Source organism: Aulostomus chinensis, chromosome 3 (assembly GCF_037954235.1).
Source record: "Aulostomus chinensis isolate RoL2024-O1b breed Wild chromosome 3, RoL_Achi_v1.0, whole genome shotgun sequence".
Taxonomy (NCBI): Eukaryota; Metazoa; Chordata; class Actinopteri; order Syngnathiformes; family Aulostomidae; genus Aulostomus; species Aulostomus chinensis.
In genome coordinates, this window is record NC_141322.1 from 4893536 (window position 1) to 4921321 (window position 27786).

Genomic DNA, 27786 nt, shown 5'->3' on the forward strand with positions numbered 1-27786 from the left:
TTCTCTCCTGCAGCGCTGACAGGAAGCCAAGCCGAGTCCCAAGCCCCTGTCCAAGGCCTTCGCAGGGCTGCAGCCGACCAGACACGACACCGGAGAGCTGCCGCCGAGGAGACCTACTGGGCCTACTCAGGTGTGTGTTTATGGGTGTTTGTGTGTGTGTGTGTGTGTGTGTGTGTGTGTGTGTGTGTGTGTGTGTGTGTGTGTGTGTGTGTGTGTGTGTGTGCGCATGTACAAGGTTGCCCCCCACACTGCTTAATGGCTAAAATATAAGTATAATGGGAACCATTCGGTGGCTGACACATACATCAGATCAAGTATTTTTAGGATTTCTGCAGTATTTTTGTTAACCCACATACCTCAGGTACAGAGGGTTAACACATGAGAACTGGAAAGATTTAAGAAACCTGCATACCAAAGCAACACCACTAATTATACAACCTATAGTAATCTAAAGAGATGAGTCAGCATCGGCCCACAGATAATAATGCTAGTGACTAAAGGAAAATAAAAATCAAATGCATATATTTGCTGATAGGGCTTTCCAACCAGCCATTGTCAGGAAACAGGCCCCCCACAGAGGAGGAGAATAAAGTCTGGAAGTTTCTTACTACACTTTGCAGTTTACAAGGGCAAGAAAGCCACCAAGGCTTCCAGAAGACTTTGAAGGACCAAAGTCTGACTTTCTCTCATCTGAACACAACGTGTCATTAGCCGCTGCATTTTTTGTCACAAAGGATTGTGCAAAGACTGAGCATCTTGCGGGGCTACTGTCGAAAACACAACCCTAATGCTATTTCCCAGCCTTTTCCAGGTTTCACAGAACTAAGACATGAAATAAGTAGTTTGACTGGATTTATTTTTCACTGAGTATATAGGCTTGAAACACTTCCAAGAATTGTAGGGCACCCATCCGGCAACAAAATGTTTTCTTTGTGTATATTTATCAGTGAAAATGAAGTCATATAAATTCATTGCAGCTTTCATTATTGAAAGTGTTGTATCACTATATTTGGAGCTATTGTCCACCCGTGTAATGATAAAACGGTGTTGTTTAACTGTGCAGACGAGCTCATTTCCAGTTGTCCAGACAGCAGGGAGAATGATTTGGATCTTACTTCTTGTGTATGTCTCTCGCTATTTGATCCCGACGCTGGAAATATCTCTGTGAGAGCGAGGAGTCATTTGTTGTGAGGCCGATATTATTAATTTGTAATACTTCTGTCTTGTGATTTACAGCCATTCTATCACTGGAAGAATGTTTACTCTATAATGTATAAAAAATTAATGGGAGAGATTGAGGCGAAGTCACTTAAGTGGCTTGATATGATCAGTGCATATTTTTTCAGACTACAGCGCCCTCTATTGGCTAAAAGAGAATTGACCATCAACTCCGCTGTCTATAATAAGACCTCAGTTGCTTGGAGCAATCACATTTCTATGCTTTAACTGACACTATTCATGTTGAGCGAGATCCTTTTCTCTGAGCTCTCAGACGCTTTCCTGGTGGGACAATTGGTCATTGTGCTCTTCTGTCATGGAGGTTGAAATGTTCCCTCTTCCCAGTTGCTCAGAACATACAGAAATATGGAGGGTTATTGTTCTTCTGTCTTTGGACTATGTTCCATTGCACTTAGAACACTGGAACTTCATAGAAAATTTGTGAACTCCATCTAGATTGAGGTCAGATTTCTCCAGTTTACTCGCAAATCACTATTACATTAATATAATATCAAGGTAATGTCACGCTTAGACTCTCAAGCTTCTTTCCGAGCCACAGAGCTCTCTCGACTAATGAAAGATTTTCAACCTTGTGAGCGACTGACAATGACTTCAGACGGCTCAAAGGTTTCCAAGGTGGAGGAAGTTTCATTGATAATTCATAGTGAACAAAGGAGTTGCAAAATAGAACAAAAATTGAAGGAAATTGCATTGAGTCATTGTATGTATGACACAAGAGTAGTAGCTTTTCTTTGAGAATCTATAGGAGGGTGTCTGATTAAGGCATCGATTTAGATGTCAGAGATTTCACTGAGTGGAAGTGCAATAAGACAAAGTTGTGTGATTTAGAGCATGTTGTACGCGTGGGTGTGTATGTTTTTAAGTGAGAGCAGTCATGCCACTGTCATTGTATATGTTTGACTCACTCTCCCTCCCACTCTTTCCCTCTCTCTCTCTTTTCCTCTTTAAGCCACTCTCCTCACCATCTCTCCTCGCTGCTCTTCTAGCTCAGAGGTTTCTCCAGGCCTTTTCTTTTCTTTTTTTTTTTCTTAATTTCACCAGCGCTTTAGATGAGAAAAAAAAAAGGCACTTCTGCCGTCCCTTTAGAGCCTTTAGTTTTTCAGAGGGACAGGATTAATCTTTCACCATGCAAGTGATGTGAGCCCCAGGCCGCGAATGATCTTTGAGTTTATTTATATCAATATTTCCGCTTGCTCGTCTAACCTTAATTGGTCGCCTGCCGTGCCTGCACAGCACAGGAGCTTGTGGGTAAAAACAGAGCTGGTGACAGTTTCACTTAGTGTTGCTGTTGCTAAGATCTACCAATGCTTCTCCTGCTGTCCCTCCTGCACATGTTTGATCCCGGTTCTTACATAAGATGCTGATGTAATAGTGGGCAGGATCCACGCAAGAGAGCAGAACAATAGAGAACCAGCTGGCTGATAAGTGGTGGGGATTTGATTGTATTTAAGGGGCACGAAGAGTAGGAGTGATGGAGAACCTTCGTTTAGATGCATCGATATTACATCCAGTAATTAGACGGAACAATGTCATCTAAGGTTGAGAATTTTTGAGGTGACGGTGAGTTTGTTGATTCTTGAATGTGACCAGTTTTAGTTCTTATGTGAAAAATCCTTTCAAATTCCTTTCACTCCACATGCCTCTCTATCAGAGATGATTTGGGGCGATATCATCTTTTGCTTTCTCTTTTGCACTCTCCTTTGATGACTTCTCCAAACTTTCCTAAACTTCCATCTGTCCTAATTAGCTTGTTCTAATCGCGTCCTCCAGGGGTCTGACAAACCCCAATCAGGACCTCAGCAAGCCATGGCTGTTCTGCCCTCTGCCTGATCAGGATGGCAGATTAAAACCCAGCACAGCGCTGACAAGTCAAGCGTTATCTGGGGACGCCACTATACTTTCAGAGTGAGGGACAGAGACAAAGAGACAGGAAAAGACAAAGATTCATACTGTGTCCCTGTGCTGGTGCTTCTCTATCATGCCACGATTGCAATTAATCTGGGATAAGTGACTCATATACAAAAGAAGTTGCCTCTTAGTTCAAGATTTTCAAATCAGAAATGATTAGAAGTGATTAGAAGTGTGAATATCAAGAATGTTCCCCATTTAGGGTCTTATAATAATTTGAAATGGAACAAATATTTCTCATAAAAACCAATTGTTATGGACTCTCGCTTGTCACTTTGTTGAGGAGCATCATTAAATTATTGTTCAATGCTCAATTAATGTTTGATGACTGCCACGCACCGTCCCCAGAGCGAGGTCACTCTCTGCTGAGACCTTCTGCCATGCCATGCTGTGTCTCTGGAGCTGCCGACTGAGCCCTGCTGACTTTAATCTTTGTTTGCGAGGGTGGAAAGACTGCAAGAGGGAGGTCCAGAGATTTGAGCTGCTGTCATACACGCATTGATCTTTTCTCAGCCGTCATTGTTGGAAGCATAGAAAGAAACTCCTCCAGAAGTTCAGTTTCTACATGTATAACTCCTCAGAACATCAAAGGCCACTTGCCTGGAAGATTTCAACAGACACACAACGAGCAGTCTAACTGTTCTGCTACTCTGAACAACAACAGTAACAACAACAAAACAATAACAAACATGGTGTTTTCCAGAAACACACATAAAAAGTAGGAATGCACAATCATTGATATTGGACAGTCTGATGGTCAATATTTATATCAGTCCAGTTTTGTTCAATCCTCTTCATATTTATTCTTCACCTGTTGTTGATGATGGAAAGTTTTGGTACATGTTTAAATTTAAGGCTTTTGCAAACATTTTGGGAATTAATTTTCAATATTCACAATGTTGTGAACATGTTTTTTTTCATTGTTTAAATACCATCTAAACTATACAGATAATACAAACATATACCATTAAATAGTTTGACAGAATATTTATGGTGTGCTATATGTGTGCAGCATGGCTCAGAGGTAGAATGGCCGTCTAGCAACCGAAGAGTCGCTGGTGCGATCCTCGACCCCGGTGACCATGTCGAAGTGTCCTTGAGCAAGACACTGAGCTCATAATTGCTCCTGATGAGTAGGTTGGCGTCTTGCATGGCAGCCTCCACCATCAGTGTGTGAGTGAGTGGGTGAATGAGATGACACTGTAAAGCGCTTTGAGTGCCGCTAAGGTAGAAAAGCGCATATAAAATTGAGTCCATTTACCAAATTGAGTCTATATCAGTTTTCCAACGGGCCACCAGAAATATAAATTGAGACTTTGTATTTGCTGGTGATGCATTTGATGTATTGCTTGCGTAATTTCTGAAGGAGCTGCGGCGACTTTTGAGGGTGTAACTGCCTCTCAGCTGGGACAGGCTCCAGCCCTCGTGACGAGCGAACGAGCGATACAAAGAATAGATGGACAGACGTTACCAAGGAATTGTAAGCTCTCACTTCTGTGATTTTGAGGAATCTGATAGGACGCAGCAGGCAGCCAGCAGGCAGTCATGTGGTTTTGTCCTTGTTCAGTTCAACCTCTCCTTTTTAGATTCCTGTCCCCACTTGTGTTTGTGACAGCATCTTTGTGCTCGGTGCTAATCATCACGACATGTTTCCCTTTGTTGGGGTGATGGAACAGTCCCTCTGGCACTGAGAAGGAGGCCCTGGTTTGTTTTTCTCACTGACCTTAACGTTCCAATCCATATGTTGAAGCTGTATTTATTTGGTTTGGACATGCTGAACTTTGTCCTATTCACCCTATATGTAACCGGCTTGCCCTGCCTTCTTCCTCTGTCGTCAGAGCTCATGACAAGTGAGGAAAAAAAATGATGGCAACTCTTGAATATTGGCTTGCAGGTCAGTCACATACAAGTTTTTGCAAATATTCCCAACCCTCAAGTCTCCCTTCTAGTCATGCTTTTTGGCTACTAGAAGTGCTCAAATGCTGATTTTATGTCTTGGACATCACTAAGACCATTTTAATGACATGAGTCAACCCTGTAATTAATGTGGCGAAGGGGGGGAATAAAAACTCTTGGGAAGGCAGCATGTTTGAGGTAACAGGAAGGTCCCTGCTAAGGGTCTCATTCTTGCCGGGGGGCTGTAGCCTCCTCATCAGAGTCCTCCTGATATCGTCCAGTGTCTCACACACATTCTCCTCTATGTCACTTTGACTGTGGCAGAGCTGTGACAAATAATCATTGACAGAAACCCGTTTGCTTAAGGTCATTTTCAATTTCCCGAGAGCACCAGGGGACATGGTTTAGGAGGCTGCTGTACAAGCTTTTATATGTTTGCTCCTCCCTCGTGTTGTGTGAGCAGTGAACGACCTCACGGGAGCTATTTTTCCCAGTCCCCCATGGCACGGGGAATGTTAAAGCTCTTGTGGGGATTATGCTGTGTGATATGACAGGTCCTCACACAACTACAGGTGATACTATGTTAGGGTGGTTACATTGCAGATGATTACAAGATTTTTGGGTGGCATGAGCCTGGGCTGCCCTGGGTCCATTCTGTGTAGAGTAGGCCTCATCTTTCTACTGTATGTCTGAGTTTTGTGAGTGAGTTTCCTCCAGGTGTTTCGGTGCCCGCCCCTCACCATCAAAAACATGCATGTTAGTCTCATTACAGAAGCACTTGTCACGATTCCATCAACACACTTTGATATGCAATTTTGAAGCATTGGGAAAAAGATAGAAAGCAATGAAATCTTTCCATTTTGCAAGATTTTTAAGCTTGCTTGAGGTGGTCTTCACATTTTTTTCAAATAAGAGTAAATGTGCAAAATGGGATATTGACATGTTTTTGTTGTGAAAGGTTTAGATGCAGGATGCATGGAACTCAAAACTTTAAATAGCACAATAAACAGAAGTAATGAAAAAATAATCACAAGGAATGGGTACAGGTGAGATGATGTTTGGATGACAAACATCATCTGCCAACTGACAGCTGCGCCTGATGCGGACTGATGGACCAGACACAGGTGATTCACTTAAAAAAGGTGGGAAACAGACAGGAAGACAGGAAGCAACGCAGGAGTTCAGACAAGGGAAGTACATGTCTAAATAAAACAGGAACTAACAAGAAACACCACCAAGATCAGAGATACTAAACCAAACAGTAAATTCTACACACTAAAGAATCAACAAGTCCACAACAAGGCCCTGATGGGACTTTAACAGCGGTGGAAACATAGCGAGTCTGTAATGCATGTGACCGACCAGCTGTCTCTGCTGCACTTGTCCTCAGATACTTTGGGAAACGTTAGACCCTCTTTAAGCAATCTCGGGTGCCATTTATGGTGAATGGCGCAATATGGGTGCTGTTGTTATGGGTGTATTCAACCTCATTTTGGTATTTAGAGGGCACGTAATCGGAGCTCAAACCACAGCACCAAGATGCAGTCATTAGACACCTGATCATTCATAGGTGTGTTTTGACCGTGACATCATTCAAACCAGTCCTGTGTGTCATTCCTTTTAAAGCCCATGATATTCCAGGACTTTGCTTGTTGCCATTCAGTGGCAGATGAATTTCAACTATAGAGAAGTGAAGACTTCTCGTCAACAAACAGATCTACTCGTGGACCAAATGAAAAGGTGTGCAAGGCTTACAGTTTGTTGATATACGGGAGAGGCTGGCATCCACTGAAGCCATTGGCACGTAGCAGGCCTGGGAGGAGGTGGCGACCAACGTTTACGTTTTTTCAGGCATGAACAGAACTGTGTTGCAATGCTGCGCATCTGCTCATCTGATTGATGCGCCTTTTAAATAGCACTTCACACATAATGCCATTGACCAAAGACCAGCTTCTTCTATGGAACAAACTTTTTTGCTGTCCCAAAAGGGAAATACACCGTAGTTTCACCAGACCATGCTTCATTAGCATACCGAAGCACCTGCTGGCACAGATTGAACCCAGTTCAAGTTTGCCTGGTATGAAAACATTACTTGCGCCCTTTGGAATTCGCAACACTTGTGCTTCATCAGGTGCTAGCTTAAAAAGGGCAGTTACACTAGCCAATTCTTTTGGTTCTCTATTATCCACAGCCATGCTTAATGTTGCATGTACTGCCGCCTTTGGCAGCATTACATTATCCACTTTAAACACACTCCTCACAAACCTGTGATGGGATAACACTGTTTTGTTTGTAGCAACTTTTCCACAGTTTGAAAGTGTATTTTCAATTTTAATTGGCACACAAATTTAAGCTGACAGAAAGAAGTGAAGCTGGTCCCCAAGTGCTGCACATGGCTGGACACGGCTTTGTAATGGGCGAGATACTGTAAATGCCAGTGATGAATTCTGTCGTAATCAGTATGGTGTTCGACTCCGTGTTGTGACTTCAGTATCAACCCAAGGAAATGTGATTGAAATGCAATGTTGTATGCAGCGCAAACAGCCTTGGGTCCAACTGGCCTCGAAGCACATTGATGTGTACAAAACATGTACAGCAAATCACCATAAATATATTCCTTTATGTTAACCTAGTCATCCCCATTAATGAAGAAAAGTCGGAAAATATGGAGCCACAAATGTCAATTATTTATAATTTGTCTAGAGATATTTAAAGTCGAAGGGGGCCAAAGCTAAAGATCCAAAGCTGACTCAAAATAATAGCGTGAATACCACTTTAATTATATTAACAGCGAGTCATTATGAAGCTGGACCTCAAAGTTTTACTACTTACATTAACCTCATTGAAGTTCCATTGGCCAAGCCATGCTAAGGATATGTAGTGTAAACTGTATGATATACTATACAACCCTTATCATGATATGTGTTCCCCATTCCTCATAATTACAAGCACTTTGCTGTATAATTTTAAGAGGCCGTCTTTTACTGTGGGATGACTGTGGCACTCGGAGGTCAACCAGGTTGGCTCCAGCTCCATCGCCACTGGACTATTGAAATATCAGAGGGGCCCGTTTGAAAAGACTTTTTTTTTTCTTTCCATTAACATGACCCACATGTAGGTATTAACAATCACCTACCCTATCTCAAACACACACACACACACACACACACACACACACACACACACACACACACACACACACACACTCTTGACTAGAAATTAATTTCCAGAGCTGCACAATGTCATGGCCGGCTATTGACAGAGGAGAGGAGGCAAACCTAATTTGCGTGCTACTTGTCGAGCTGTTTTACCATTCAACGCCAACCCCCATCAGAGAGCTCTCGGGCCTTTTTGCTGCAGCCTTGAAGTGGGGAAATGAAGATGGAAATGGATGATATGCTGTGTAGTCATTTTACTCATGAGAGAAAGCTATTTTATTAGCTTGGCAGTAAGTGGTGTTGACTTTCTTTTTTTGATAACTAAAAATGGAAATGTCTGCGTAATAGAGCACTGAATTCTTGGGAATTTGATGGGCGAAGAAGCTTCTCCTTTTATCACATGTTGAAAATCACATGCCAGCATCATCGTGGTTTACAGATCTGGTTGATGGTTGGCTTGATGCCAGAGGCAGCAGCTGTGGTCATTGAGTGAGTGAGTGGAAAAGTTTGAAAGTAACTGCGCAGCATGTAGAGTGGAATCTTCTCTTATGTTCATTCAGGGCAATCGAGCAGCGAGAGGGGAACAGCTCATTCAGATTTTTGTGTAGTAAAGTGGCTTCAGAGTATGGGAGTTTACATCTACTGGACTCATGATCTGAAAAACTGTAACAGGCAGAGCTGGCGACTGTAATTGAGACTGTAATGTAGTGAGTGGTGATAACAGTGGATTGAAGTTCTTTGGGATTTTGGGATAATCTGATTTCTAACCTTTGCATGTGTCACCACATGATACCTCCTCAGCCAATGTTACAATATTAATAATCGATTAATCAGACTACAGAAGAAGACCAACCATCCGCCAATCACCCTGAGCGGTGGACGCCGTTCGAGACTTTTACTGTCGCCAGTGGTGCAGGTAGCGGGGCAGTTTCCTGGGTTTGGAGGAGAGACCTTTTGTCTCCTGTAGGTAGCGAGGTGGGGAGGGAGCTGGGAGAGAGCAAGCCACTGCTGTTTCTTGATTGGGACCAGCAGTGCGCGACAAAGACACTCGATCGCTCAGTTTATGGTGCCTCATGCTCAGAGCCTGGTGGGGCTAAAGCTCGTCGGCTCCACCAGTTTTATTGCATTTGGCAGCCCATGCTGCTGTGTTCTCCCTCACCTTATCCCGATAGTGGAATTTATTAAATAAAGATGACGTGATAATTTGGTTGCCAGTGGTGTGTTTGTCATTTTTTTTTAGCCTCCTACAGTCCCCAGGGTCTACTGGTTTATTTAAAGGATCACTACTCTTGGAGAAACATTGTTATAACTCAGCATTAATATAAAAATCAAACGTGAAAATATGAATGGCAAGTTCTGCTCTACTGTGTATGAGACATCTCCAGCCAAAGCATGATGTTTGTTCTGCTGCTTCACTACTCTTCAGCAACCAATATTAATGAACTGCTATAGAAAACAAACAATAGAATATCCAGGAATACGCACTATGGACACAACTACAAACTGATCCACGCAACACTGTCTCCACATTTTGGCTATTTGACTTGCCACGTCAGGCCATATCTTAAATTTCACTGGGTCTTGGTTTAACTATTATTTTACAAAGATTTGCTCATCATGAACATCCCATTTATTTTGATACAATCCTTCATGACATTTGCCCTAAGATACTTCAAGAAGTTGGCATTATTCCATGGGTGAAAACTGAATTCATACATAATTACACCGAATAACTTTTTAAACGGAAATTTGTTTGGATGATTTACCATCTAAGCCACACGGTTGAAGGTCCATGAAGGAAGGGGCAAATCAATGAAACTAACTTGGGTGCAAAATGTCTTACAAAAAGGGTTGTCATTAGTCTCTAAATAATCGTGACATGGCTATGACGTGAAAGTAACCAAGCACAAAGACCTTGTTCTTCCAGCCTTACCCCATATTTCGTGACCAAGGGTGAGAGAAGGAATGAAGACTGACCAGTAGATCGAGACCATCGCCTTTTGGCTCAGCTCTTTTTCCATCACCACAGTGCCAGAAAGTGAATGCAACACTGCTCTGATTCACTGGCCTATCTAATGCTCCATAGTCCCCTGACTTATGAACAAGACCTTGGATACTTGAACTCCTTCACTTTCAGGAGGACTCCTTCCTTACCTGAAGTGGTCCACTGTTTTCTTGATAACAACCACAGCCCTGAAGGACGGACAGCCGCACACACAAAAAGTCAAAGAAAGGGGACTTACAAAGCTGTGATTGGCTCATTTTTCTGAAGGGAATTTGGATTCACATGACAGCAAAAATCAAACGACAAAGTCACAATTCACTCTTTCTCACAAGTTGTTGTTTTTTTGCCTGGGAGATGTGGCAGCTTAAAAAAAAAACAAAACAAACGTGTTTTCAGTTGTCACATTTCTGTAAAGTTTCTGTCGGTTTGTGTTGATCTTTGCACATCCCAGTTTTGAGTCGAGTGGTTGTTAACATCTTTTTGAAACTTGAGTAAAAAAGGAATGAGATGCTGAACCTCACAAGCATTATTTTCGTAGCTGATTTGCTTTGTTGTGACGCTCTTGGCTGACACTGAGACTCCAGTTTGAAGAGGGAATATATTTTAGTCCTGTGACACAGGTCATCCTGCTGAAGTGTGACTAAATCCATATCAGCTCTGATCTGTAGCCCAGGACCTCTCAGCTCAGACCCGGTATGGAGGCGGTAACAGAAAAGACCAACATTCCTTCAGGGGTCTTATGCGATGTAAAATGTCAATACATCGACTTTGAATGGGTATCAACATGTTTAACTACTTTGTAAGTCTTCAAATTTACCATTTATCAATAATAATTTAATTAGATAAACATCCTGGAAGGCAAACAGAATTCGGGGATATGTTCACTGATTTAAAACTTAATAAGCGAATTAGAAAGGAAACATCGTGGAAAGCAGAAAGAATTTGGGGATATGTTCACAAATAAGAAAAAAAAAAAACTTTACAAATAAAAATGTTAAAAAATTAACAACCGTGGGCCGTCCTAACAGTGAAAATGATCTGCTGAGAAATGTAGTGCCAGTACTACTCCCTTACACCAAGTTTGGAGAAAATCGTCGCCCTAGTTTTGGTGTAACCTTGACTACAAACAAACCGACATGACTTCAAGGGTTGGTAAGGACAAGGGACAAGACTTCATGTCAGCATTGTGGAAAAAAAAAAAGGCCTGTGTGTGCGTGGTGGAGGCAAGCGACTTCTTTCATATTACAACATGCATTACATGATAGTCAAAGTTAATAACTGTTGGAAACAACGAGCTTATGCTATTTGCTATTTAGCAAGCAAAGTTTTTGTTGGTTCAGGCTAAAGTTTGGCTAATTTGGACATGCTAACTAATGTGCTTCACCATGTTTCTTATCTTGATAGAATGAGACTTTATGGTAACATTAACAGCTCATACTGGGAGTGAAGGGAAGCATGAAGAAAACCTTTACTTACTGGTATGTCTGTTTTCTTTAGATGGATATTCATCTTTTTATTCAGGTGAGAATTTTTTCTTCCACCTTGTAGAGCTCACATCCTTCGGGGAGAAGATTTCCAGTCTCTGCTTCATGCAAAAGCACTGAACTGCTCATTTTGTTTTAGGAGGCTGTTAAAAAACAAAAACTCTAATAATTGAATTTAAATACAACAACCAGTGAACTTGCTTTTGCAGTAAACCAGCAACAGCAGTTCTTGTCCTTGATTACTGTTCACACCAAAATCTTCCAGAAGAAAGAACAAACAGCCAAAACTTGTTAGCTACTTGTGTCCTTGTGTGAGTTTCCTCAGCAGCTGATACTTTGAAGTCCACAGCGTCTGATTTGATTGACAGGTGTGTTGGTGTCCAGTCATTGTTAGAACCAAAGGCTTGAGGTCGTCTTCTTCGGAACACAAACCAGGTTGACGTGTTCATTAGTGAAGCTGAGGCTGCTCTTATAAACCCATCAAGATTGGGTTTCTTTAATCTGAGATCAAAGACAGAATTCCATGTACAAGGAAATGTCCTTCTTGAATCAGATCACTGTTCTTATTGGCCCGTTGTGATATCTTCTCACGGGGCCCAAAATTCCTGGCCGTGCCCCTGATTACACAACAGCAAATCCTAAATTCAAGATTTTATTTAAAGACTGGTGAGGGATAAGTTTAGCCTGGCAGTTACACATGGTGGACGAGGCTGGTGTGTTTCAGGTGTAACACATTAAAATATACATATAAATGTTCTACATTTATTCATGTATTTTTAGCTGTGCGGTGTACGGTAAAGATACAATCATATCTGTTGACTTTCTTCCCATAGTCTGTCACCCAAGCTAACAGTGATGAGAGTAGACAGGAACTGCAGCAACAGCAGAGCTGCCAGGATCCGATGATGAACTTGATCACATTCAGAGGACACAGAGGACAAAGAAAGCTGCTTTCAATCAACCTTCAATACTTTTGCTGTCATCCCACAAATGCCTGTAAGTGTGTATGTGTGTACACGCATGCCTGGATTTGTGTGCGCGCATGCTGATTAAATGAATGACAGCAACCAATTGAGCAGGCCGTGCGAGGTGTGAGGGGTGATGCATTATATGACTACTCTCCTTGATTGTGTCAGTAGCTGCGTGTCTAATGCGGGATCAAACCTACTCACTCTGGGAATAAAACGCATCGATTTGATGCCCCTGCGACCATCATAATAATTCCACACCTTTCAAGAAGTCCTTGAGTAGTCTTGATATCTACTCTGACCTAAAGGATAATATCATCAGGTGAGACGAAGCACCTGCAAGGTCTGTAGTCAGCAGTTACCGTAATTAAGTCAACGTGAGAGTTAACAGTCCATGCCTGACACAAACATTCCACCCCACTGGCTGAAATTTGTTTTTTGACATTTGTTTTTTTGGAATCACTGGATTAAATCGCCAGCGCATCTAACTTTTATTTATCCAGGAAATGCTGTATGAGAGTCATATTAGCTGTTGTGGCGATGCCCTGGCAGACAGATTTATTGCTACTCAACCACAGTCTGATCTGCTGCCTCTGTGCAGCCTCGCGACAGCAGTCTGTGTTCAAGGCCACCTGAAAAGGAGGACACACTGTGGTACTATTGGTTTCTGTATATTCATTTACATCTGTATCTATGTATTTGTATCTGGTAGAAATAGAGGGTGAGGGAGGGACTTGCCATGGGATTCAGATTGACATTTATATTGGCCAATAGGGCTAAATTTATTGAATCAATAAAGTGTGTCCCATCATACCTTCCACATGTTATTAGAAAATGGATGACATGAGTGAAATGACACAATTGTGGAACGCTTTCAACAATTTATACAGCCTTGTACAGTTGAAAGTGTAGGTATGTATGAAGCAACAGCAGAGGGACCAATTTAAATAAATCAAGTAGATCCCTTCAGACATTCCTGCTAAATAGTGGATGAGAGAAAGCTTTGCAGCCTTCCATGAATGTGAAATAGCAATGTTACTGAGTCCGACCCCCCTGACAGGACATGTGACGTGTCAGAGAGTTTCATTTAGGTTCTCAGTCACTACAGGAGCAGGGTCCATGTCCACAACAGTCTGAACACCCAGTTACAGAAGCCAAGGCCACTTCTGGCATTGTAGTGAAATCAGACTGATAATCGTCTCCACTCATTTCCAGGTTTGAGTTGCTGGATATTAAATGTCTTATAAATTTATAAGTGAAAGAAAAGTAAAAGTAAATGGATGGAGCAATAAACAGAGGAGAATCCAGTGCCCAGAGCTGCAAGTAGTCAAGGACAACGGTGACTGTACCACCTCATAAAACCACAGCTATCTCTTTAACTCAGAGCCGCTGAGGGGAAATTCTGCTGTAGCTACTGGAGATTAGGGAATCAATATATAAAAAGTAGATGGATACAAAAAATTTTTTTTAACTAGCTGTAATTTTTGTTGTGCCTCAAGGTCATTAGCTGCTACAATAAAGGCTTTTAAGGCTTTCTCGCGAGAAGAATTGAAAATAAAGCTCATCTGCTGTATTCATCTCTGCACACTCCTCAAAACTCCTGAGTGTAGTTCCAGTTTAAAAGTGTGTAGGAATATCAGTTTTGACAGTAATGTGCCATTATGTACCCTTCAGCGTGCTTACCCCCTCTGCGCCTGCAGGCATCTCCGAGACACCATCTGCAGAAGCAGAGCTGATTGACTCTTCAGCTCCTGTAAAGTTGGCTTGTTTTCCTCGATGGGACTCATAATTCAGCAGCGACCGGAACACCACTGAGACGGATGGGAATTATTTTGATTTGGGATTTAAGATAAAAGATGGAGATAAATATGAGAAAGGTAAATAAAATGTAACCTCTGAGATTAAAAAAAATAAAATAAAAATGATGCAGCATATTAAAATGAATGAAATGAGAACGATTCATGACATTGGATCCCCGTAGATGTGGAGAGTGATCTGACGAGTCACTGAGAAGGTGAACAAAAAAAACAGAATTGACTTTTGAAGACTTCATTGAGGAAAAGTGTGTGGTGGTGGGTGGTTCAAAAAAGTAGTTAGATGCCCCCCAGCAACATGGTGAGCAAGAAAACTGGAGTCTCAAAATTGCAATATTCTGTTTTTATTGAATCTTTAGACGCTTTGATGAAGTGATGAATATTTTGTCCCTCCCTCTCATGAGGGTTGAACACCTCTCAGCGGAACCCAGGACACTTCCACCGCTCCACAAATTACAGCCTTGGAAATGAGCAGTAAAATAAATCAACGCTAAAAACAGCTTCAATAAAAAAACTGACCAAAAAAATCAATAAATAGTGCTACAACAGAGGTATTTCACTGCACTGCATCACTTTTGCCTGTGTGTGTTTCAAATAGTGACCAGTGTGTATCTCTTCCTTTATATTCCCATCCACATACAATATAGTCAGCTCTGACTGATGACTGCAGACACATGCCCACATTGCACCTCTTTGTTTTACATCAGTTTCCGTGCAGAATTTGACCTCAAATGCTTTCTTTCATGTGCCATGTTGGTGAGGAGGCAGGTGGACCCAAATTAAATCTCAGGGATTCACAAAGGAAGGCACAAATTCATTAATTTGAGGATTGATTTCAAAATGAAATGTAAATGGTTGTTTGTCTTTATGTCAGCCCTGTGACTGACCCGTGACCCGTAAAGCCTGTACCTGACCCCAGCCCCCTCACAAACCCATGGATGATATAGATGGATGCTAACTGCATTAGCATGAAATCCTTGCTTGACTTTGAGTGTCTACCATGAAAAACAGGCTCCTTGACTTCCTGTTATTGTTACCGAGGTAAATTTAAATATTAGAGGCTGTCGTCATTTAACAGATTCCTATGAGATTGAGCTGTAGCGCCATTAAAAAGAGCTGTAATGTTTCAAGTTTACTAAGGGTGTTAATGAAAACATTATGAGTATTTTAATTGCATCACAGTACGATGGTGCTTTGCTTATCTCCACAGAGCCAAACAACGCTGGTATAATGTTATCTTTATATAATGATTTTTATTTCAGATCAGCGGCTGCACGGTGGTGCAGTGGTCAGCACTGTGGCCTCACAGCAAGAAGGTTCCGGGTTCGAGTCCCGGCTCGGGCACGGGATCTTTCTGTGTGGAGTCTGCATGTTCTCCCTGTGCCTGCGTGGGTTCTCTCTGGTACTCCGGCTTCTTCCCACCGTCCAAAACTATGCAATTGGGGACTAGGCTGATTGATACTCTAAATTGACCGTAGGTGTGAATGTGAGTGTGAATGGTTGTTCGTCTCTCTATGTTGGCAAACCCCGCCTCTCGCCCGTTGACGCTGGGATAGGCTCCAGCCCCCCCGCGACCCTTAATGTGTAGGAATAAGCGGAAGATGACGATGACGATGGATATCAGATTGGAGCAGTGATCAGCAAGAAGGTTGTGGGTGGAGCCCCAGCTGGAGCACAGGGTCTTTCTGGGTGAGTCTGCATGTTCTCCCTGTTCCTGCTGGGTTCTCTCTGGTACTCCAGCTTCCTCCACAGTCCAAAGACATCAAGAGGGGACCAGGTTAATCCAGACTCTAAATTGACCGTAGGCGTGGCTGGGAGAGCCAATGGTTGTCTGTCTCTATGTGTTGGCCCTGCCATGGACTGGTGACCTGTCCAGGGGGAAGGCTGCTGGGATAGGCTCCACCCCACCCTGACCCTCAACATGATTAGTAGTAGAAAATGGAAGGATGGATGGATGGATATCATATTTGTTGTTCACAACAGAGGCGTGATGTGTAAACACACCAGTGTCAAGAAGAGTGAGCTGTTCTTGAGTTCCGGTTGTCCCTTTTACACAGATGCCGATCCAGCCCTGCCTATTTATATACATGAATGTTTTGCATAAAAATCCCTGAAACATCCTATCTGGTAATTATTGACTCCAGGCAGCTGATTTTCTTGAAATGCATTTGGCTCATTGATTATTTACATATGAACAGCATTTGGAGACAGGAAAAGGTTGAAAGCCCCGAGGGTGGTTGTGTTTTTCTGTCATTGTCACACTTCCTGTGAGATCAGCCACTGTTGTTCATCAAACACATGGATGCCACTTCATTTTCACTTCCTCGGGGTAGAAGACTTCCTGTCATAGTCCAAGTACCTGCTCCATGCTAGCTCTATCATGGGACTGTAATGCTGTTTACTAGCAGCCCTGCTCTGTGACTTCTTCTGTTAGCTTCACGGAGGATGTGTTTGCACAGAAATATAATCCCCACAGTGGATTGATTCTATCTTTATCGTCTCTCTTGGTCCCACCCTCTGTATCCTCTTTGTTTCCTCGATGTGTGCTAATAAATTCACTGGCAGCGTGCCAAAGTGAAACATTAGGTGAGAACACAGGGAAGGAAGGTTGACAGAGGGTTAACACCAGTGAGACAATGTGAAAATAAGAATGAGAGGGGTGAAGACACTTCAACGACAAGTGAGGAGCCTCTAATTGAAGGTGACATGTTTGATCATGACTGACTTTTGACCCTTACTTTAATTACTTTAATTGCAAAATTGAAGTTGTTTTTGTAAGAGAGCAGCAGTCAGAAGTTTTCATACAAAACTGCTGCAAGTTCAGAAGTTTGAAATGTACTGTCTTTTGAAAGGAGTCTTTATTGTCACATGTACAGTCAAGATCGTCCTCTATGGAGCAGTGAGCAGACGCGTGCAGTGCTCGGGAGTTATCCCGCGCTTCATGTTTTACCGTCTGCAGTCAATCTAAGATTTTTCCTTGGCAAAGTGAAAAAAGGAAACTTTAAAAAAGGAAGGCGTTTTATATGTGATTTTTTTGATGAACAATTCAGTCATGCTGTTGGTTTTCTTTTGTTTGCTCTGAGAACTTGAGATGGCTAAGAATAAATAGATAAATCATGAGGGCAGTCACTCTGGCCGCTGATGTTTGCGCCAACTTCTTCCAGTAGTGAGACTGTCTCACCCTGTATTTCTTACACACGAGACACCCCTTGGTGCCAGCGTCAGCCGCAGTGGGCTCTCATATGTCATGTAAACCCTTTGGTGTTGACAGCTTTTGACATAAATGATAAGATAAACACCATGCTGAAGGTCTGGTGTGGTTTGGCTCAATGTGAGTGCGAGGGAAAGATTATGACTCTGGTTCAAGTACACACACTTTTATTAAAGTCACGCATGCATCACTCACATGGTAAACCAGAGCAGTTGCTCGGATAAAAGCCTTTACTCTGGAGTAAATTGACAAAATGCTGCAACTCAAAGAGACAAAGAGCATTGTGCACATCAGCACCAGCGGGTCATGAAATTTCTGCATCAAGATTATTAAACAAACACAGTTTGAAACGAGGGTTGGTCACATAATGCAACAGTGGCTCTTGAGGATTCCATGGCGACAACGAGCAATTACTGTAGTTTAAATATCTTCTGTGCAGGACCCTTAATGGTAAACTAATGTGAAAAGAAACCCTCACATTTATCCCAAACCCATTAAATGACCCCTTTGTGAGGTGACCTTCTTTGCTGGACAGGGTTCCTAAGACATTTTGGTGTATGATAATTTTTTAATGGTGGGCAGTGTGGTTCTAAAAACTATTTGAAGTTGTCAATGTAAAACCTACATATTCATCTGAATTCATACCTCTGAGTTCCTTTAATGAGGGTTTATTTTGATCAAAGGTGGCTGAATGTAAATGTTCCATGTTGGTTTCGATCCCTGTTGTCCAGCTCTTCACCATGGGTTCTATGTGTACGCGTGTGTCTGGGAGTGTGTGTGGGTGTGTGTTCTTAATAAGTATTCTGTGGCAGCCTCCCAGCCTGCAGCTGTAATGGAATGACCCGGCGCTGCTGACAGCACACTCCACTAAAATGGGGCCCCGTGCACATCTGCCACTGTAGCTCTGCCACATAATTGTTCAATTTACTGTACAGGCAATATCCCTGTGCAGTAATTGAATATGACTTTGTCCTGTTTGAGTAATCTCTTCGTTTCATGCCGCGACCCTTCGCTGGAGAAAGAGACCGAGGGAAATGGGGGAGAAACAGAGAGAGAGGTGAGAGGGAGGGATGAGTAAAAGGTGCCTTGTATAGATAAAAGCTTGTGGGTCAAATTGAGGTGGTGGTCTTCTGGCAATGAGATCTTCACTGAAGACGTCTTTTCTCAGCTTCTAAACCAATCAGACCGAGGAAAGAGGAACATTTTAAAATACCTTGATTGTAACAAAGGCCACATAAAATCACTTATTGATTTTTATATCTATTTTCTAATTTATTGCTTATCATTGAACAAATACAGGACTCCTAGTGGGTTTGGCAACCCTCAGGATTTACTGCTTACAGCTGCAGATAAACGCGGTTAGGATTCAGCACGTCACTGTACATTTTAATGAAGACTCTTAGACATGCAGTGTTCTTTTTCTGTGTTTTGTGTTCTGACTCTTTTGTACATCCGTCTCAAGTGCTGTGCTTTGTATTTTCTTGAAAAATACTTAGTTACATGCCTGTGGATAAAACTCAACATCGAATGTCTGTATTGCACCATCTGGAGCACTGACTTTTGTGTCATCCATTCATCCATCCATCCATTTTCTTCTGCCTATACCTGTTAAGGGTTGCGGGGGGGCTGGAGCCTATCCCATGGCTTTTGGGCGAGAGGCAGGGTTCACCCTGGACAGGTCACCAGTCCATCACAGGGCCTGCACATATAGACAGACAACCATTCACGCTCACAGTCGACGGTCAATTTAGAGTCTCCAATCAGCCTAGTCCCCTCTTCATGTCTTTGGACGGTGGGAGGAAGCCGGAGTACCGGAGAGAACCCACGCAGGAACAGGGAGAACATGGAGACTCCACACTGAAAGATCCCGTGCCCAAGCCGGGACTGGAACCTGGAACCTTCTTGTTGTGAGATGACAGTGCTGACCACTGCTCCACCACGCAACCTGACTTTTGTATCAGTTGTACTTAATTTTTTAAGCAAACCACCAATTTTTTGGGAAGCACACTTGTTTTCCAACCCGCCCCATCCACTACCATTCATCGTTCTAACTGGCAGTCGGCTGAGTCTCAGCTCCTTGATGCACACACAGATTAGAGAAGGATCCATCATGTACAGAGTCAGTGTACCCCACCAAAAAAAAAAAAAAAAATTGGTGTGCTCCCTTATTAAAAAGCCTCTCAGCAACTCAGAGAATTATCAGATCAATAATGCACATGGCAGCAAGTCTTTGAAATCCACTGGCATTCATCATTTTATCATATCATCATCATCTGGGTCCTTAGGACTAATTTGGCAATCATTTGACAACAGTAGAAGGATAATATCCGGCATGACGAGCAGAAGAGCAGACGTTGAGTTTAGAGAGTTTGAAGCGTAAAGTTCTGTATGGCTTTGAAAGAGGGGACCAGGTTAATCCAGACTCTAAATTGACCATAGGCGTGGCTGGGAGAGCCAATGGTTGTCTGCGTCTATGCGTTGGCCCTGCCATGGACTGGTGACCCGTCCAGGGTGAACCCCACCTCTCACCCGAAGGCTGCTGGGATAGGCTCCACCCCCCGCGACCCTTGACAAGATAAGCGGAAGACAATGGATGGATGGATGGATGGACATGAAACTATCAGATGGCTATCGCTGAAAAATGTCTCTCTAAAAAGGTTTAAAAGCTGCATTTCAATATTATAGCTTTAAAAAATGAGAGGAGTTTGAGCAAACACAAAAAACAAAGTTAAAGTTAGACAAACAAACAAAGCCATCATTTCCTAGTTCAAACTAAAATTTTATTCTACCACTGTAAATAAGTATCACTTTTTCTGGCTTCGGCTTTTTTCTTTGCTTTATATTGTGAACTCTTAGTGGAAAGAAGAATGGATGAACAAAACATAAACCGAACTAACATCCTCCGGAAAGCCAGTTTTAAAGCTGCAATCATTGTTTTTTTTCTCCAGTTGTGGTCAAATCAATGAATTACATATGTTCACCTCGTACAGACAATACAGGAAACACGGTTAACAGTTTTAATCATGCATACGCAGCCTTGAGCATCTGGCAACTCGATTCAATGACCAAGCACAACATCGGCAAACTTGGGGGGCGGGGGTGGCCATGTTATGGGCTTTGATATGTGTTGCGTACTACCAGCATAATGGACAATTCATAAAAAAAAACACAATAAAATACAATAAAATACAGCTTGATGGAGCTGCCTCAAGAAAGACGACACAAATACCAACTATGCTTTTCGATAACCTTGTTTAAAAGAAAGTTGGCAAATCACGAGATCCAGACATGTTTTATTCCCTCTCAAAAGGCGCTGTGCTTGCTCTGTCGATTATTTATGGATGGAGAGCTTCAGCCTGCACTCACATTGAGCCGTACTGATCGCAAGATAGTGGCAGTAACAATGTGTGTGTGTGTGTGTGTGTGTGTGTGTGTGTGTGTGTGTGTGTGTGTGTGTGTGTGTGTTTGTGTGCCCGGGGGGGTCAAGAGTAGCCCATGACCACCTTAATCTGCCACTGCATGTCAACATGAAATTTGATTTGGTGTAAATGCTTGCTGCTAATTTGATCCTCCCAGCAAAAGGTGCTCACATTTTTGCATCAATAAATCATTAGCACATTAATTTTCATACATTAGTATAATTACTCTGAACAAATGAGGCCATTGATGTGGAGACTGGCAGCTTCTGCCAGCTCTCTACGCTGCTCTGTCGTCTTACACTGGTTGGGATTTAGCAAGAAAAGGAATCATCAAGAGTATAAATGTCTTTGCAATACAAAAGCTCATCTTAGCTCATGCAGATGAACAGCACAATTATACACAATGCTACTTCTCTATAGACTGGGGTTCTAACCTTGTCCTAAGTAAAGGAGACTACTGATTTAATTGCTATTTTGATGTCTGTCAGACAGCAGCGTCCCCTTTGCCGCCTGCAACACGGACTGGTCACAAGTCACCTGTGCTAAAGTCCAGTGTTGGTTGCTGTGGCTCTCCCACTATGACGGCCCATCATGTTCTTCTACAGGTCGGGATTACTACAGCTGCTCGATGGTGTCTTTCACTTAACCATCAAAACATCCTGGTTTTATGTATTTTTCCTGGAGGTACCACTGACTGCATGGTAATGCACTCGTGTGTACAGGAACTAACTGTGTTTTTCTCATGTGGCTGTCCTGTGTACTGGTTCTGCGGTTCACAGGGGCTTCAGCTGCACCTTAAGAATGTTGTCTGTTTTCGTTAGCCTTCAGTCACAAGCCCACGTCTTTGAGAATAGGTTTCTATTTGCTACACCACAGAGTGAAGGAAAGCAAGCAAGCAAGCAAGGGCAAGAGAGAGAGAGAGAGAGAGAGAGAAAGAGAGGGGGAGACATTTCCATGTGTGTAGGACATTCTTTACAATAAAAAGCGACACGTGTGATGAGGCCGGCCATATGTGGGCGGCTCCACAGGTGCATCTGATCAATCAACTAAAGCTTGATTAAACAGACACGAAGCCGATTGTCAGCTGGTCAAATCATTACAAACGCGCCAAGGCAGGGCAAATCCATAGCGTTGATTCGTTCTCATACGACAGGTCCATAGCTAAAGGTTTAGGCTGGTAGCACTTCTATGTGCATCGATTGAGAATCTTAGTTGTCTCTTTATATCGAAGGCCACATTTGACTCACACAGAAGGTCGAGAATATTACTAGACTGCTTGTTAGCTTCTTCTTTTTTTTTTTTTTGTCAGCAAGCTTGTAGAAGTGTAGATATGTTCTACACTGAGAACATGCAGTGGAGAAATCGCAACACGATAGGCTTTTAAAAACAGGCTGAACAGAGAGTGTAACAGGAGAGTTTGAAAGATGTGGGCTGGATCACCGAACTGCCATCAGTAGAATCTGGTGATATTCGAAAGTGAATGGTACTAAAATTGAGGAAGTGCACTTTGAAATCAGGTACTTCTTTACCTAAATTAATGTACTGCATCAATGCCAAGTGCTCACCTCCGTTCATCGTCCTGTAAAGACTGCACAGACTGAGAGAGTATTTAATGATTTCAAAGCATTCTTGATATATTGAACTTATTTGACTCCATTTGGGATCGATGGCAATCATGGAGCCCTGTAATTAACCACTAACCCTGATTGGCCTAATCACTGACTGGTGTCCGGCGCTGTCGTCCATTGGAGGCTTGACACCGGTGGCACGGAGAGGCTGGTTGAACAAGTGAAATGCCACATGGGCAGATGGGACAGCAAGGACATCTTGCTGACCGAGCTGCAGCAGTGTGGGATTATGTTTGGTGCTTTATTAAAACCTCTTTCATACCTCTGCTCACCTCCATCACTGACCTGCTGCACATTCTTTGACTTGAAAGGAGGGAGAGAGGCTCAGCCTGCCCCTCTCCCCCCTCCCAGACAGAGGAGGATGGATAGCTAAAAAGGCTGCTATTTGTGAAGCTAATTATAGTTTATTTAGAGCGAGCCACATACACTGCTGGGCTATTCTTCATCACCATGTACTGATAATATCCAGCCACCACACACATTGATACACTCAAGAGACTGTGTGTGTGTGTGTGTGTGTGTGTGTGCGTGTGTGTGTGAGTGTGTGATGTGCTCTATCTAAAAACTTCCCCCGCAGCACCATGTGTGTCATGAGAAGATCCAGTGCTGCTGTATATTGGGATTGAAAGTCATTCTCTCTCGTTTGTGAATTAATTTTCTATGAGCCGAGAGTCGGATTTGAACTCAGTGGGGACTTAGATGTACAGTCCTCCTCCCCGTCTCTTTTTATTCCACATCCGTACAGCCGCACATCACTCAAAAACTGGTGTGCATGAGACTGTGTACGCTCATTCCTCGCTCTTTGACTAATAGTAAGCCAGGCTACGCCCCGGGCCTCTTGTCTCATCCATCCAAGTGTGTTTCTGCATTTAGAAGTGTGTGTGTGTGTGTGTGTGTGTGTGTGTGCGTGTGTGTGCGAACTGGGGAAGGACGCTCTGTCTCATTTATCTGGTGTTGACGTTGATTGTGATTTCCTCTGCTGAGGGGAAGCGATGCCCCTGCTTATTAATTATGCCTGAAATATTAAAAAGACTCCATCAAACATGAATTATTAATTCATTTGGCCCAGATCATCTCAGCTAAAGATTTCCAAGACTTGTCATACATCATCTGACGACGCCTTGACAACATTGCTGTCGTTAGAGGCAGGTTGTTATATCCCTGTAAATACAAGGTGTGTGTGTGTGTGTGTGTGTGCGCGTGCGTGGGCGTGCTTGCGTGCATGGGCGACTGACAGAGTGAGAAATGGAGTCTGTGTATGTGTGACTACAGACCGCTTCAGAGAGGCTCAGCTTTGTTTTAATCGACAATGGTTTCTTTTTTGACCTTGATTAGACGCGCTACATCTAAGATACGCCATCTCCTAGCATGCTATAGGGGATCCTTGAGATCTAAAACACATGGTCAGATGGTGCAGCATGAAATATTTATATTCATATTTTTCCATCTCACCCAAAGCCAGATGTGTTCATATAAGTTTCATTTTATATGTCCAGTGCACAGATGCTTTAGGTACCGACGTGATTAGAATAATTTAGCACAAATTCTGTAAATCAAAACAATGCGCCAACAATGATCAGAGGAAAGCTTTGGCAAACAAGTCCAATATCAACCTCCAACCACTCATCTGTATCCCGAGGACTATTGACCCTTATTTTTACACTTCACTTGAGTATTTTTTTAAAATATATATATAAAACTGCTGTATTCACAATTGGCTGTCAGCGTCAGTCAAGCATCACCTGGCTAACAAACAACCTCATCATCATCCAGATGTAGTGATGAAATGAAGCCTGGCCAGAAAGCTAATTCCATGTTAGCTACTTGTGAGCTTGATCCCAGATGTAAAGGAAAATTTTAGTATCACATTGTGTTTTTTTATGTTTGTGCTGTGTTTGAACTCTGTGGTTAAGTGACCTTAAGTTTGAGACAGACGTAATTTTACTCTTATTTTATAAGAAAGTGGAAATGAAGATGATCGAAATCAAAATGTCTGGCAGGTGTGAAAGCTGGCAAGATTTCAACTTCTCTTTCCTCTTTTCATATGACAGCTGACTTTCTGTTCTTGGAACGCCCATCAACAAAGATTGTATAAAGGTTCAAGTGACTCTGTCCCCGGCGGATTCTTCTCCAGCACTTGCTCAGTGTGTGTTGAACAAATTTCCCACTTGCAAGATTAAAGAATTGCTCAGCAGTTTATTTAAGTGTTATTTCCCATCTCACCAGAACTTCAAGCCTCTCAGGATAGACAGTGTTTCTATCTTAATAATTTTTGTACCACACCCGACAAAGATACATTTTATGAAGGTAAGTTGCGAAGTATTGTTTTGTCATCACAAACATCTGCATGAGGAAATAGAAGTTTAATAAGGATGAAGAGGTATTAGTTAAAGTATGCAAAACTATTCCTGGTGTTTTACCACAAACGCTGCCGCAAAAAAAGAGAAAAAAAATTCCGATTATTACGACCGGATAGATGGAGTCTGTCAGAAGGACGGCTGCAAGACTGTGAAGGAAACACATTTTAGATGAGCCTTGATTTGAATGGGACTCTAACGAAGGAAACCCAGATTCGTCTAATTTAAGTTTTACTTTAGGACTGACATCATACCTCATGTTGAGGAGACAGTGAGCTCGCTGCCACGGTGGGTGAACGTCTTTTGTCGGACAACACCAAATACTGTAGGACAAACCTGTCAACCAGCAGCAGGTGGGGTGCAGTGACGATGGTTATGCTGGTATCGCCTGGGCTGCTACGGTGAGCAGACATTTCCTAGCTGGGGCTTGTTCATGTGAAGTGACCATTCCGTTGTTCTGTCAGTTTCTCGCTGTGTGGAGTGGACATGGCTGCACATAATCTGCACTGGATGTACTTGAACTTACTTCCAAACAATTTGCATGAGGACTTTCCACGTTTATTGATAAAACATATTTTTTTATGCAAAAAAATCCCCGTTATGCCCTATCTGGACTGGAGTTTATTTCCTTGAAACATTTAACAATCACTATTTTTCTTAATCAAATACAGACGTATATACATCATAGCTCATCATGTTTTTGTTGTTGTTGTTGTTTTTGCCAGGCTTCTGGAGGTACAATAAGGACGAGTTGTCTGTCTCGCTCTGGTTCAATGTTGTACACTGTACCAAGGAAAATTAGTTAGAAAGTATGGGAATTTGTTGTTCACAAAGAATCTTCTGGAGGCAATCTTTATCAATTTCTTAATTAGTCTTTGAGTTTTTTTGATCCTACCTTTTCCAAAACAAAAGGTGAAAATTCCCAGTTGAGTGTGTAATCCATGTGTTGTGGACTGTTCTGGAACCTGTCACCGTACAGATGGGCAGGTAGACTGTGGTGCACTGCTACGGTAAAATCGTACATTTTCTAAAGGGAGTCTGGACTGCAGGAGTGACATTTGTGTTTAAATTCCAGGATAGAACAACAGACTTCAAGGTATTTCAATATGCATTTAAAACCAGTTAATTGGCATTCATGTTATTTCATTAAAATACTTGATGCTTTATATCATAGCACATGAAAGACTGAACAGTGTTTACTTGATCCATCTGTGACATGAAATCATTGTTGAGTGAATTGTGTAACTATTTTTTTTTTCCTGTAATAAAGTACCAGAAGTTATAAATTGTATATTCTAACTATGCACGTTGTGGTTGTGGTGGTCCTGGATCCGGATTGGGTCCGGTGATGTCTCTGCCTCTCTCAAGACTGCTAGGTGACAGGTTAGGCGAGACCGTTTCATTTCATTCGGCTTGGTTGGGCCGTTGTGGTCTATGAAAGCTGTCTTGGAAAGGCTGAATTGGGACACTGTTTCTCCTTCTCAGAGGAGCCGGTATGTAAATAATTGATTCTGTATGCCACCTTGAATAATTGTCACGACTCAGAAAATACATGCTGTACAAGACAGGAGTGCTGGGTGTGTGAGTGTGTGTGTCTTCATTCATGAGGTAGTCACCTTAATGTGTTTGCAAACTGCCTTTGGTAATATTCCATATGTATGGTTATTTGTTTTTATGGCCCTAGAAGACTTTAACTACACTGCTCACTCTCTTGTTTCTCAACCACTTAGTCACTATAGTTGATGCTCAAGGTGTGAATGAAGGAGGACATGTTGGATTGTGCGGACGGAAACAGAGCATGTTCTGTTCTCCAGACGACATCTGCACTCTGAAGGGCCAACAAAGACTTACAAACCTTTTCATTGTGTCAAAAATCATACATTCTAAAACATTTCAGTTCACCAATGATGTGGAAATATTGCAAAAGGAGAAAACATTCCGTGGGCGGCGCAGCTCAGAGGTACTGGTTTCGATCCTCACTTCTCCCTGTGACCACATCGAAGTGTCCTTGAGCAAGGTACTGGACCCTAATTGCTCCTGATGGCGCTGTGACGGACTGGTGACCTGTTCAGGGTGAACCCCGCCTATCACCAAATGTCAGCTGGGATAGGATCCAGCCAGCCACCCCCCCCCCCCCTTAATGGATAGAGTATGGATGGATGGAAGGATGGAGAAAACATTCCAACGCAGGGCTCATATCGTATTTTCAAATGATTCAAATGAGAGTTTTTAACAAACTAAAACAGGCTTGCGACCAGGTAGTTCACCAAACATGCATTGATGTACACTCAATACACCACTGACAAGTCTTTAATGAAAATTGCTGTGGCCAACATGAAATCATGCAACTTTCATGAACGTGACCAGATCAAAATCTTAAATGAATGAGGGCGAGTAATTCCTCCTCAACACTCAGTAACGATCCTATCAAAACTGGGTATCAAACCAAGTGGTTGTCAGCACTGTACTATGATCTGTGATTTTGACATCGCTCATCAATTTTCCCCAAAATAACTCGCTAAGTCTCAGTAATTGAAGAACAACAGATACATGGACAATGAACCCTGTCAAATAATTAACTTAAAATACAGATTTCCCAGTTTTCCATCAGCGCTTGGATGCAGCATGCATCTGTGGGTTCGCCTGATGCTGAAGACCATGAAAAGAATAGTTGTGTGGCCTCCCACAAGCTGCAAGCA

General features: G+C 42.5%; 1 protein-coding gene and 1 long non-coding RNA gene across 4 annotated transcripts in view; both read left to right on the forward strand.

Moving 5' to 3' along the window:
- LOC147267412 (receptor-type tyrosine-protein phosphatase gamma-like) overlaps window positions 1-27786 on the forward strand; it is a 508446-nt gene that overhangs the window by 97678 nt on the left and 382982 nt on the right. For all 3 annotated transcript variants that reach the window (XM_086198300.1, XM_086198303.1, XM_086198302.1), the window contains exon 2: window positions 14-130. In XM_086198300.1, the coding sequence (XP_086054426.1) occupies window positions 14-130 (117 nt within the window). The remainder of the gene's footprint in view (window positions 1-13; window positions 131-27786) is intronic.
- On the forward strand, window positions 11843-14672 carry LOC147267413 (uncharacterized). The gene is made up of 3 exons (XR_015112026.1): window positions 11843-12414; window positions 12524-12686; window positions 14359-14672. It is a non-coding gene; the product is annotated as an uncharacterized LOC147267413 (long non-coding RNA).